Source organism: Chelmon rostratus, chromosome 1 (assembly GCF_017976325.1).
Source record: "Chelmon rostratus isolate fCheRos1 chromosome 1, fCheRos1.pri, whole genome shotgun sequence".
Classification (NCBI taxonomy): domain Eukaryota; kingdom Metazoa; phylum Chordata; class Actinopteri; order Chaetodontiformes; family Chaetodontidae; genus Chelmon; species Chelmon rostratus.
The window spans coordinates 31,754,173-31,768,425 of record NC_055658.1 but is presented as its reverse complement, the minus strand read 5'-3'; the positions used below and the strand labels follow the sequence as shown (position 1 = coordinate 31,768,425).

General features: G+C 46.5%; 1 protein-coding gene across 2 annotated transcripts in view; it reads left to right on the top strand.

Moving 5' to 3' along the window:
- Positions 1–14,253, top strand: part of LOC121606397 (SH3 and multiple ankyrin repeat domains protein 2-like) — a 198,406-nt gene that overhangs the window by 148,952 nt on the left and 35,201 nt on the right. For both annotated transcript variants that reach the window (XM_041936707.1, XM_041936698.1), the window contains exons 15-16: positions 775–857; positions 4,211–4,335. In XM_041936707.1, the coding sequence (XP_041792641.1) occupies positions 775–857; positions 4,211–4,335 (208 nt within the window). The remainder of the gene's footprint in view (positions 1–774; positions 858–4,210; positions 4,336–14,253) is intronic.

Genomic DNA, 14,253 nt, shown 5'->3' with positions numbered 1-14,253 from the left:
TCCGCCGCCCCCCTTTCCCACACACCCGCTCTGTGCCAACACACACACACACACACACGCACACGCACACATACACCGTACCAGCCAGTCTGCTCTGTAGCTGGTTGCACATTGCAGAGCAGCGCGCATCTAGACATCCATCCGCCGCGAGCCTCTGCTGCTCCCTCCCTCGCGCTCTCTCTCCTTCCACCCCCCAACCCGGCGAGCTTCAGCCCTCCTCCCCGCCTCATCATGAGCCATTAGCCGCTATCACCACCACCAGCCCGATGTGGCTTCTGCTCGACGGCGCAGCACTCCCACACCGCCGGCCGGAGCCTCCGCAGCAGCTGCGGCGGGGGTAACCGCGCTGCCGACCCCGCGTCTCCGCGCAGGAGAGGCGGCTGACAGAGGGCGGCAGCAAGGGAGTAGCGGGGAGGGAGGGAGGCGCGTCTCTTTCGTCGTCGTCTCCCCCCCTTTTTTTTCTTTTTCTTTTTTTTTTTTTTGGCCGGGGGGGTCATCTCTCCTCTGGAGATGCTGTCGCCGGGCTGCCGGGGCCGCTGTCATACCGTTTGATAGAGACAGAGGCCGGCGAGAGGAGGAGGAGGAGGAGGAGGAGGAGGGGGAGGCGGCGGCGGCGGCGGTGGTGGTGGGGTGGGGTCGGGGTTGCCCTGCCCTGCCCTGGCCGGACTAGCTCTCCTCCAGCACCATGAACCTCCACTCGGGCAGGGCGTCCGTGGCCATGCTGCGGATGATGGGCTGTGCTAACGGGCGCTCTGCTCGGCATCTCCTCCACAGTGACTGCGTGGTGGACGAGAAGACGGTGGTGCTCCAGAAAAAGGAGAATGAGGGGTTTGGCTTCGTCCTGCGAGGAGCTAAAGGTAAGAATATTTCCTCACTTTTTCTGCTTTTCACTGTTTGTGTCTCTCTGCCATCGGGCCGACACCAGCCGCTCTCAGACCACCAACATCCACGTTCGCATACGTGCACGGTGCACTGTGGTGTCATGTCATGTGGTGTTTGTGCAGTTTGACTCATCTGAGATCGGTCTGTGTGTGACAGAATGCATGAAGTGATGCTGTAGCCCCCATCGGCAAAAGCATGCAAATACATGCAAATAAGTTGTGCTATTAAAAATACATTTGGAAGCAACTTTGTGACCTCCAGAGAAGTGCATGTAACACACACACACACACACAGCAGGGGTGTCAGATACATTGAGATGGCATGTGCTGTTGTCATGGATGCAGGTGATGGTAAACCCTCCCAAACTTGTCCACATTTTGGTTTCCACATCTTTGCAATAGGTGCTGCCCACCTTTCAGGGCCGGCAGGAACATCTGTGATGTGACATCACTTTTTGGATTTGTGTTTGGCGTCATGAGCTGCCGCGATACGAGTGGCCGATCCAGGCGGTTTGATATTTCACCAGGCCGTGAGATTGGCTCTAAAAATAGCCAGTTTGAGCTGCTGCGTCGGTTTCTATGACGATTCTCACCATGTCATAATCCACGCTGCATTCCACAACTGTGCGCTGCTGCTCGATTGGTCCGCGCCGTGGTTACTGTCGAGAGGTAAATTTAGTATATTCATGCGCCCGTTTTTTAAGACACGGGGAGAAAGAGAGAGGGGGGGGGGGGGGCAGAGATGGAGAGAGAGGCTGACGTGCGGGGAGAGGAAAGAAGGATTTGGTTTGAAAAACAAGAGGAATGTTCTAGTCTTTCTGACACACTCTGCCATCACCCCGGGGAACTGACCCAGCCGAGCTTATCCTGCAGGGGGGTGAACACACACACACACACACACACACACACGAGCACGCCAACGTGCACCGATGCTCGAGCTGTCACATCAGCTTACATCCTCTTTTGCTCGCTGCGTTTCTGCTGTTTTTTTTTTTTTTTTGCTCTCTGTCCATCCTCCTCTCTCCTCCTCCGTCGACATCTCTGTGTCACAAGCATGTAAATACCGCCCCCCCACCCCTGAAAGCCTCGCACGTGCCTGTGGACCGCGTCTTCCTGGGGGTGAGTTATAGGAAGTGTCACTTGTCACCACTGGTTTCTCCCAGCCGCAATATTTTTTTAACCTCCCCGAGAGCGAGAGAGGCAGGGAGGATGGGGGGCTGGAGCCATGCAAGGGGAGGATGGAGTGATGCTACAGTGCAGGCTGGATGCTAAACTGAAGAAATTAAAGGGAAGCACATTGCAAAGATCACCAAAACATTATCTTTTTGATGCATGGGGGTGTGAAGTGACCTCCAGCCTCAATAAGCATGTATGTTTTCACCTTTCATCTAATCGTCCGCAACAACAGGACTCAACCTCAAAGCTCTTTAAGTATCAGCTGAAATGTAGTCCCAGCACTGCGTTGGCATTGAAGTCTATACTAATTCCTTCATGAGATAAATCAGGATTTTTATCTCGGCTGCTTTGTGTTGAGGCAAAATGAAGCCCAGGTGTGTGTCGGAGGTTTGGTTTATTTGGCTAAAAAAGAAAAGAAAATACGTTCGTCAAAGTGAGATCTTGATATTATTACCCAAACCAAGACATTAAAAGTTGTCAAATGGTTTCAGCCTTAATAAAAAAGGCCGTCTGTTCACTCATTCCCTCCTTTTAAGCGCTGGCCTTCATTAAATATCCTAAACAGACACAAATGGATGCTTAAATGTGCAGACTGTTAAATATCTCATGAAAAATCCTGCAAAGTGCAGAAGACAGCTTTTCCCTTCTGACACCACGGTCTTCATTTGAAACCATAATTGCATTTATTGTTTAAAGGAACACTTTGAGAAGTGTTCTTGATTGATATCAGCTCTATCTCAGTTTCAGTGTCGAAGCTTGTGAAGCCTAGCTCAGCTCAAAGACGGGAAGCAGCAGGAAAACAGTCAGCAACAGCAGGAAAAGCCTTCAGTAACTGCATCGCTGTCATATTTACACACCGTGTCTTGTTATCTTGTCTTGTTATCACCGATGCTTTCAAACGGCACCTTTTGCTCAGCCGTGACAGTTCGCAAACCTGGCTGTCCGGCTCTGAGGTCAGGGCTGCTGAGATGCTAATCGCGTCCAGCTGGTGTTGGTCAGGAAGTAAATCCGATGCGCTGTGCGCTGATGCTGCGGTCTCGCAGTGTTGCAAAGGGAAAACCTCCTGTAATTCTGAGCGTCCAGGCTTTAATTATTCCAGATGGTTTCCCCATCTGACCTTATAGCTGAACCATGGATGCATCGAGAGAGTCACGCTATACAGATTATTGAAAAGTCAGCCATTGTGCTGCATATTTGTAGTGAAGGTGAGATAGAAACAAACAGTGTGCAATTCATCTTTGATTAACTGAACACAATATATGAGAGTTAACCCCTTGACGCCTGAATGTATTTAGAATTATATTAAAAAAATAATTCTTTGTGTTTTTGCTTTCAAATTGTTTGTTAATTTCTCTGTAGCACATACAACAGATATGATGCAAATTAGCAACAACAGGCGTTAATGCTTGCATTTAAGCATTAACGCCTGTCGTTTCTAATTTGCATAAAAATGTATGCAATTTATTTCAAAATTCATAAATGTGCATCATAAAAGCCACAAAATTGGCTTACAACCATTACATTGTAAATAACACAATGGATGTAGGTTTCACTTTGACCGGTCCGATGAGAAACCAGTGCCATTAAAAGGTTCCAGGTGTGTGTTGAATATGCACAAACCGGCGTTAGAGGAATGCAGCGCGATTCAGCAGCAATGTGGATTAAAGCGGTGTGATGCGAATTCGCAACAATCAGCGTTAAGGGGTTAATAATGTATTTTATTTAGATGTCACTGTGGTGGTGGTTCCCAGCTGTGGTGGAGCTGTCGTAGCTGCCTTACGTCTCCAGCTCTGAACTACAGCGACAACTAGCATCTCCCTCCTGCACGATACGACACGATCATCGCGTTCCTTAAAACCACTTCCATCTCAACATGTTAAATATGCATGATGTGACTGTCAACCCCTGCTTCAAGGCTTTGTGCTAAGCTAACGTAAACACATCCAGGCCTTGGACACAGAGAGAAGTCATTATATCAGTAGGATGTTTGACTTGTTATAGGAGGAAAAAGTGTTACCAATAACATTAACTGCATGTAGGTGTAGATGAATGCAGCTAACAACACGCCACACCTGTGCGTCTTGCAGGTGTCACAGCGAGTCATTTTACTGTCTCTTTAATCCTCTCCACCTCTGTCCTTCCTCGCCGTGCAGCGGACACGCCCATTGAGGAGTTTACTCCCACACCTGCCTTCCCCGCCCTGCAGTACCTGGAGTCCGTGGACGAGGGAGGCGTGGCATGGCAGGCGGGGCTCAGGACGGGGGACTTCCTCATCGAGGTAAGAGCTGCCGATTTTCATCGTACTTGACTGTGCAGTTGGGTTGCAGAGCCGGTCTGTGATGGTCGGAGAAGTGATGAATCCTGAAGGTTTTGCTTTTGCAGTAATTCAAAGAAACCTCCCTGAGCCTGTTAATGCTGCTGAATAATGTTCAGAGTCTGGTTTCATCATTGTTGCTGGATTCTACCTTTGCTCTCCAGGTCGCTCTCATGTTGGTATTCTACGTTGTTATGCTAAGTCTGATGTTGTGTTGAGTCGTTCAGGATGACGGTGTCAGCTGTAACATGAAGTGTACAGTAGCTGTGACTCGCTCTGTCTGAATGTTAGTTCTTTACAAACGTATCTGTTCACTGTGTGTATGTTTGCATCAATGAGCTGAGCTCAGGGGATCTTCTTTAGGCTTCTTTTCATCACTTTCATGTGAACCAGATCTTGTCATAATGCTAAAGTGCATTTGAACAAGACCTTTTACGTTAAGCTGTTTTAGCGCCTCTTTACTGTGAAATTGCCAGTTTGCATGCAATTAATGCAACAGCCGACTCCTGCCACTTCTGATTGGGACGGTGACTCGAGGATGGAAGAAAACATTTTGCACACATTGTCATGGGGGAGTCCTGAGGCCTGCGTTCAGTGCTGCTGAGGCCGGCCTGCATGGACCTTAACAGCTGACTCCGCAGTGCAGTTTGTGCAGAGCTTCGTAAAGCTAATGCAGGCTGTCCTTGATGTGCTTGATTAAGCAGTGTGGCATGTTTCAAACTCGTTGGCCCATCATGTAAAGAGGTTAACTGTATCTGAAAGAGCAGAGCAGTGCTTAGCAGTGAGGTTCATCAAAGCGACAGTTTTTCAGCTCTCGCTGTTGTGATGGACCAAGTGAAAAGACAGATGTTTGCATGTTTTGGGTCTTTTGTTTAAAATTAGCTTGAGAGTAGTACAGCTGTTTCCTGAAACTGCTGTGCTGCTGTTTATGTTCTTCTTGCCATAGCTTAAGTGGAAGCTCTTGCATCTGCAGTGCACTGTGAAATGAGCACATGTGAAGGTACCGTGTGGAACTCTCAGAAAATCTTTGTTATTAATGACACCGGTGGCCATTAAGTGAACTGCAGTCAGCGTCCGCGCTCTCACTCCGTATCCTCGGCATCGGCCAGAACAGTAACGTGAGATAAACGTGACTGAACGCTGTTAATGCATGTGTACTGTTTCCCAGTCCTACGTAGTGCACCTTTAACATTATGACAGATGCAAAGGGTTTTGCTCCTGTAGTCTGCGTATATACCTGACTGAAAGCTATCACCTCTACTTCCAATAAAAGACATCATATCAGTGTGAGAAACTGTGCAGGAGGATGGTGGATGATGGAAGAGGAGTTTTAAACAAGAAATCTGTGTTTATCTTGCCAGTATTTGCCAATGCCAGGCTGCTGTGTCTAAAAGTATTATCATCACTCGTGCGTGCGTGTGTGTGTGTGCGTGTGTGTGTGTGCGTGTGTGTGTGTGATCTCCTTTGGTTTAACACCACTGATGAATTGGATTTAACTGTGTTTGAACTGAAGAGGTACAGTATTGTTTACTTACTTTTCATTTGTTAACTCACTTGTTCAGTTGATTACCTTAATTTCAGCACCAATAAACAGCCGGCTTGCTCTCCACGCGAGGGTATTGATTATTATGTTGTTATTGGTGCCGTTCTTGCATAAAAGTTAGATGTTCCAGTAAGCATCATCAGTGGCCTCATCGTAGTTTGCCTGTCAGCAGCTACTCTAGAGGCTGCTCAGGGACGGACGAGCTTGTTAATCAAGCTCGTAATGACTCTGTGTCACAGAGACTCGCTGCAGTTTGCACTTATTGTTCATGTATAAATACCTGCTGGCTGTTGTAACGTGAGGAAAAGGAGGGAGGAGATGGGACTGACCTCTCATGTTTTATGTCTTCGGTCCAGGTTGTTAGGATTATGGACGTTACCGGTCCGTTTTTTATGAAACTTGTTAGCTTGGACCAAGGAAGAACCCATAAAATGTTCGAACTCAATGCTTCACAAGAACCAGCGATGATATGGACTGTGACGGCTGTGCTCGCAGATTTGCAGATCATGGAAGTGTGCGCTCTTTCAGTGCTCTTCTAGTTCATGTTTTTGTTCGGCACAAATGAACATTTTTTCTAAATGGCTGGAAATCAGCGGTGTGTATTTGCTCACGTCGGCCTCTCACTGAAATGCTCACAGTCATTATGCGTTGCTCAAGTATTGGGAGAAACGTCATGTGCTGAATATGACTGTGTGTCACGTGTTACATCGCACTGTTTTTCTGTTCTTATACGAGTCCATGACGGCCGTGTGTCTGCAAGCAGCGCTGCTCTGGGAATGGCTTTATTTTGTGCTTCTGCTAAATGGAGCATTAAATGAGGGACACAAACTGTATCTGTGTCTGCAGCTCTCCCTCAGTATCACTCACTCCTTATCTTTCATTTGTTTTATCTCAGTTTTCTGTCGACCCCTTTAATCATCTCATCAGTCTGCAGATGCATCGCAGATCGAGCGTGTTTACGAAATGCATCGCAGGGCCTGAAAATGTTTGACACATCGGCAGCTGCGCGGCCTGTAGCCACTGAAGCTAGCCATCCTCGGCTTCTCTAATGAGTGTGAGCAGAGTATCTGGCTCATTCCAGTCACCCTGGTTTTTACTGTGACCTCCTACTGCAGTTTCAAGTAAAATATTTATTGAGTGATCCACTCGCGCGGTGACCTTAAAGGATCGCCGCGGCTCTGTTTCAGTTGGACCGTCGTAGAGGTGCAGCTCAGCAGCGCTCGCTGGCGTTTCTCCACCCGACAACACAGCAGAGCTGAATAGCTGGAGCTCAATCATCACCTTCCTGTCCTTCCTCCTGAGCTCCTCCTGATGCCAGGAAGTGACGCATGGACGCGACGGAGGACAGAGAAATGGACACAAACGGCACATCCTGTCTCAATCCAGCCTCGTTCTGGAGTCAGTTACTCTCAGCACACTGCACACCTGTCTCACCTGTCTCACCTGTCTCACCTGTCACCAGCTCCTGTTTCGTTTGCAGTGATGTGACGCAGTGTTGGACTGGTGCTGTTTTCTCTGTAACTCTTTGATATTTACATATACAAGACATTTTAAAGCAGAAAGTGCTGGAATGAAGCGGAACGCTGCAGGATTGTACAAACAGAGATAAACTATATTAATCTTAAAGAAGAAGAGACAGAGGAGAAAATAATAAAAAGAAACGTGAAAAGAAATCACTGTTACTTCTCATTTAACCCTCGTATTGTCTTCCCATCTACTCTGCACCTTTAGTCTTCTGGTCTGGTTTGACTGCTTGCAAAGCATGAAGTATAAAATAATCATCAAATTCTGTGTTGAACCTTTTTAGTCAACTTGTTTCCAACACATCAACATATATTTTACACTAATTTTTGTAATGTTTGATATAATAGATGTAATTTATAAAAAATTACACTTTTTTTGATAAAAAAAAAACAGAAATTGTGATTATTTTGACTTTGGTTATGATCTGAGGCACATAAATTGATGTATTATCACGAAACAAAAGTTGTCATGGAATCAAGTTTACAAATAAGTAACTTTGTGTGTGTGTGCGTGTGTGTGTGTGTGTGTGTTTATTGTACTGGAAAGCACAACAGTATGATCCATTATACCACTTATTGTGGCCGGGTCAAATTTGACTGGGAAGACCACAGATGCTATAAATTTTAATAAAACACACATAATTCAAAGAATATAGTCATAATTAATTTTACTTGCAGAGAGCATAGCATGGAACCATCCGTGTCATTTTCAATGAATTATATGAGAGAAAACCATAGTTATGACATGCAAACACTGGAAAACGGGTCAAAATTGACCCGAAGACAACAGGAGGGTTGAGATGGTTCACTTTGTAACAGACTGAGAGTCTTTTAAAGATGTTTTTTAAAAGTTGAACAACATCCAGCAGCTCAAGACAGTCGAGTATCTAAATGAAACGTGCATTTCAAGGGTTCGTGTTCTTTATTGGAAAATCTTTCTTATTGTTCCTTCAACAGAATTCTTGCTGTTAAATGTTGGTTCCATATCAAACCCACTTTTGCTGCGAGGATGTGAATCACTGAACCGTTTTCACTGCCACATTAACTGGAACGATGCAGGATCTGAGGCCTGTTTCACAACATCAGTTTGTGAGGAGAAACGCTGACGTGCAGAATGCAAATGGTGACGGCGCCTCACAAGCGACTGTCACTCAGATGAAGTTGTGAGTCGTCGAGGGCTTTGACCCTCACATGCGTGCGTCTCAGTCTTTGTTACGTCAGCAACACGTGTCAGAATAAACCAAAGGAAATTATAAATGATGCAAATGTAAAACAGCTGTAAGTGGTTTATATAAAGTCTGTATTTGCTTCATGATCAAGTGAACTTTTCCTTTTAAACAGTAAAAAACTTGACTCGAGTCAATGGATTCAAAAGGAAAAATTACAAAAACAAAGCAAAGTGAATGGCTGTTGGTGTTTCTTCTGTGCTGCGGTCATCGTGGTGATGGGGTTGCCATGGCAGCCTGTTAGCTGTGGTATATAAGCCCTTCACCGTCCCACGGTGAGCTGCAGTGTTCGGCTGCTGACAGGTGACGTCTCCATGTTCGTGTGTCCGTCACGTGTTTGGATGATGGATTTCCACACACTCCTCCTGAAGCCTCCTTTCTTTATCTCCTACAAAAGGAGTTTTACTACATGGAGCCTCCTCACAGAAGCTGGATTTTGGATGATTTTCAGATGTTGGGTTGAAGGGCAGGAACAGAGACGAAGAGGAACACAGAGCTGGAAAGAGACAGAAGATTTGGTTTGTGCTACTAAATGGACAGACTGCCATCTTTTTAGCATCCTGCCATGTCTTTCAAAGTACCTGGCCAACACTAGTGAAGGTGTGTGTGTGTGTTTAAACATGAGAGCAAACATGTGCCCTGCTTCCCTCCTTCTGTACGTTAGCACAGCATTTCCATTTGCATGCATGATTTAGGGCTTGGCTGAGCATCAATCTTTCATTGCCTCTCACAGCTTGGCATGAGGATGCACGCATGCCTTTCGTGCACTCGTACACAAGCACTCCAATCATTTGGCATTTCCTAAATGTGTTTAAGTGGGTGCTTGTCACAGTCCCATCAATAACCGCCGTGCTTCAGCTTCAGCGCCGCTTGTTGACTTTGAGCGAGCGAGACGAGTCAATGAGAGGAGCCTTCTGTGGCGGCGCGTGACGAAGGAGGGAAATGACTCGTTGGTGATGCCGATCACCTGGTTGCTGCGCGCCGAAGGGCAGGAGTCAGGAAATCACGAGGTCGGAGGTGATTCTGATGATGCCGGCTCATTCCTGTCCCACGGCAGAGCTCGTCTTCATCGTCTCGGCCAGGAACGTGTCGCCGCGGCCACGGCAGGTGCTCGGTCATCATAATTGCGCGATGTCCTTCGGGATTGTCTCATCGCTGCTGATTAAGCCGAGTTCATCCCAGGACACGGGGACTCTCTTTCTCTGCTTTCCTGTCGCACATCGTGTGTGTGCATGTTGCAAAGCCTTCGTGTTGTTTTCAGGGTTCAGGACGTTATTGATCTGATTTGATTGATTTCTGCACGTACGAATCAGTGTTCAGTCTCGAGGTGCATCGGCCTTCTCTCTGTGCTGTTTCCACAGTGCAGGCGGGACTCTGCTTTCATTCATTTCCAGCTTAAATGACCAAAACTGCCAGAACCTGTTAATTAGTTATTCAAATCCTAAATACTGCAGCCAACTTTCTACAACCGATGATCTGTGAAAGACAGATTGATCTTTAATTTCAGATTGATTTCTGACAGAAACAGCTAAAGAGGCTCGCGTCTTCTTCTTGTCCTGTCTTTGATGTTTGTTTCCCGTCTGCTCCACTGCATCCCTCACTGTTACGCAACTTCTTTGATTATATCTGATGAGGGGTGTGCGCAGCTGTTTTCTCCACATGCAGATGACGAAAGGCGTTTTGTTTTTAAGAAGCAAGGAAAACAGTTTGAAAACCTTCCGAGAATAACAGAAAGGAGATGAAATAAGGCCCCAGATAGACAAACGCCATGAAGGTTTCCTCACAGGAGTCAGCCAGCACGCTGATGAAACTTGTTTTTCTCTCTGGTTGAACATGTTCAGTTTTCAGTTTGTTCACCTGGACAGACGACAGCACAAAGTGTCCCAGAGATCCACCATCAGCGGCTTTCCTCCCGCTGCCCTCCGTCATTTAAAAAAGGGTAAATTCCCTCCTGAAAAGGTGAGATCCATTACACAGCTTGATGTCGTGTTTCCTCTGCTTCATCCTCTTTGTCTGGAAATGTGAGAAAAAACTTTTTAGACTTTGACCAAAACAATAAGCCGGCGGTGTTCCCCCCCAGGCTGCTGCAGCGAGCGCTGGAACCTGACTGAGGCCGAGTTTGGAAGCATTGATGTTGATCTTTGAGAGATTAAAAGAATCAGAAGTGATCAGCAGGTGATATTAAAACTTTGTGAAGAAATATTGACCAAGATATCTGCTGATCAGCACATTTTAAAGACCTTGTTGACATATCTGCTGACACTGATGTATCTCTGCAGGCTGCAACTGATGATTATTTTCATTATTGACGAATGTACGCATTATTTTTGGTTAATTATAAGTCGTTTCATTTCTCGGTCTTGACACTATCGGTGGCTCCTTTGTTGTCCTTTTTTTGTCCGACCGTTTGTTGAACAAGCAAACGTTCAGTGAATATGACAAAGTCTCTCTGAAGCTGGTGTGACAGAGCGGAGCTTCATCTTCCTCTTAGGTAAACCTTGGCCAGGTACAGCAGCACATGAGCCAGACAGCAGCCAAAAAAAAAAGTTTCATTCAGACATTTTGGCACGAAACTTTCAGCGTTATCGTTAATTAGACGGCAGAATGGAATGCGTCTTCCACCAATTAGGGCTTATATGGATGATATGACACTGCTAACTTCAACAGTGCCATGTACAAGGAGGTTGTTAGATAAAGTCAATCAGAATCTCAAGTGGGCTAGTATGAAGATTAAGCCTAGTAAGTCAAGGAGTATTTCAATATACAGAGGGAAAGTAAGTGATAGAAAGTTTGCTATAGATGGTGAGGAAATCCCAACAATTAGGGAGAAATCAGTCAAGAGTCTAGGACGGTGGTACAATGTGGACCTGAATGATGTTGAACAGGTTGTGCAATTTAGAAAGGATGTTGCAGAAGGGCTGGAGAGAATAGATAAATCAGGGCTCCCAGGAAAACTGAGGTTGTGGTGCTTGCAGTTTGGCTTGTATCCTAGGTTAATGTGGCCAATGTCAGTATATGAAGTCCCATTATCTGTAGCAGAGAGAATGGAAAGGCTAGTTAGCTCTTATATTAGAAAATGGTTGGGTGCTCCCAGGTGCTTAAGCAATGTAGCTTTGTATGGGAAAGGAATGCTTCAGCTGCCAGTATCCAGTCTAACAGAGGAGTTTAAATGCACTAAGGTTAGGACAGAACTTTTATTATCTGGGAGTAAGGACATGTTAGTTAGCAATGTGGTTCCGAATCCTTCTGGGGGGAGGAAATGGAACCCAAGGGCAGCAGTGCAGGAGGCAGAGGCAGCTCTTAGGCATGCAGAAATAGTAGGAAATGTTCAATTTGGCCGGGGAGGCTTGGGGCTTGGCCCAGGCAAACCAGTGTGGAATAAAGCAGGTCTAAAGGAGAAAAGAAAGCTTGTAGTGGAACAGGTGCGTAGGCAGGAGGAGTTGTTAAGAGGGGCAAAAGCAGTTGGTCAAGCCAAACAGGGACAATGGTTGAATTGGGAAGGTGTTGAGAAGAGGAAACTTAGTTGGAGGGACCTGTGGCATATGGAGGAAGGCCGTATTAAATTTCTGATAGGGGCGACATACGATGTGTTGCCAACCCCGCAGAACCTAAGTCTCTGGGTACAGGGCGATCAATCGTGCCCACTCTGCTCAGGTACAGCAAGTTTAAAGCACATTTTGTCAGGTTGTAGAATTAGCTTATCACAAGGCCGGTATACATGGCGGCATAATCAGGTGCTGAGAAGCTTAGCCGCAGGCATTGAGGAGAGAAGGAAGCAGGTGAATTCTGGAAGTTCTAGAAAGGAGAGGTTAGATGTGCAGTTTGTTCGAGAGGGGGAGAAAAATAGAGCTGCTAAGTCAGGGAGAAAGCAGGGAGGTGGCTGCCTGGTAGGGGCTGATGATTGGCAAATGCAGGTCGACTTGGGAGGACAGCTAGTTGTGCCCCAGGAAATAGTTTATAGTAATCTGAGGCCAGACATTGTCTTATGGTCCATGAGTAAAAAGACTGTGTATTTTATTGAGTTAACAGTCCCTTGGGAAAATTCAGTGGAGGCAGCTTATGAAAGGAAGAAGACTAAGTATGCAGATTTAAAGACAGAATCTGAGCAGAGGGGATGGAAGACCAGGGTCTGTCCGGTTGAAGTGGGGTGTAGAGGTTTTGTTGCAGGGTCAGCTGTTTCACTGTTGAGGGAGCTGGGAGTGCATGGGCAAAATTTAAGAAAGACAGTGAGGGAGATGTCAGATGAGGCTGCTAGGTCTAGTCAGTGGATATGGATCAGGAGAAATAATAGTAGTTGGGGGGTGAAATAGGGACAGTGGGGGGGCAGGCAGAGGACATGCATGCCTAACCCGGCAAGAGAAGAGGTTAAAGTCTGAACAAGACACCTCTCCTCTGCTCTGCTTTCCCCGCCCCATCTTCTCGCTCTGCCAATAGGAAGAGAACCAGGAAGTTTAGATAAGGTGGGGGTGTGGCCAGCTAGAGTCTCTCTTTGGGACCATGCGGCCTGTTCAGGTGAGTTTGCGTGGTAAGACACAGAGTTGGCTTGTTTTTTGATCTTTTTGGTTGTTTTCCTGTTTTGTCTGCTTCTTGAAGGAAATGTTAGGGTTTGTTTTCCTGCTCTGTTTGCTTTTTGAAGGAAATGGTAGGGTTTGCTGCTTCTTGAAGGAAATGTTAGAAGAGGCTGTTAAATCTAGTCTGTGGTTTAGGCCTCCACCTTCAGCACCTTCTAAATTTTCCATTGTCTTCTTCTGTTCTTCCTAGCGGTTAGCAGTAGCATTAGCAATAGTTAAATGGTAGCATCGGTACTGGCCACTACCTGGAGCATCTCTGGGTCGGTTGAACGTGGCGGTGCTGTTTGGATTGTGTAGGAGCAGTGTGAACTGGCACTAGGGGGGGTGACTCTGGGACGCCGGAGTTCACTGCCTAACCTCCTGGAGGTGTAGTGGGACTAAGTAGGCGAAACACTGTTGAAGGGAGGTTTCCACCTGATGACCCCCAGAGACGTGTTAGGAATCACTGCTCTTTGGCAGGTATAGAGGCAGATTAGAGCTCCAAGGTTCTTCACTGAGAATGAATCCTCTTTTTGAGCACAAGTATCTTGTGTTTAAATTAACTACAGCTGATGTAATGTTACGCCTTCAACGTCTGACACCCCGTGAATGCGACAGTCGCCTGCTGGAAATAAAATACCTGCCACGACCCAAAATGAACAAAGAGACACGAAAGACTCAGAGATTTGTTGGTGCCTGAGCTTTAGTGATTCTGGGTGTTTTATCAGCCGTGTTGATGAATCCATCGGGCTCCATCGTTGACCGTCCCATGAACTCCTGCAGAGAGAGGGACCCTGACTGAGTCTGAGCCGTGAACAATGACCGAGGGGAGCAGCGACACACTGAGGTGCATCTGTAGGGAAGAGGGTGGGTGTCAAGAAGCTGCTGCTAACTGTATGTAACATGCACACATGCTAAAATCCTGTGTGTGGCTTCTGTTTGTGTGAGTGTGTGAGTGTGTGTGTGTGTGTGTGTGTGTGTGTGTTCAGTGTGTGTGCAGTGGAGGTAGATGGAGTAAAGCACTTACTTTCTTATATAAC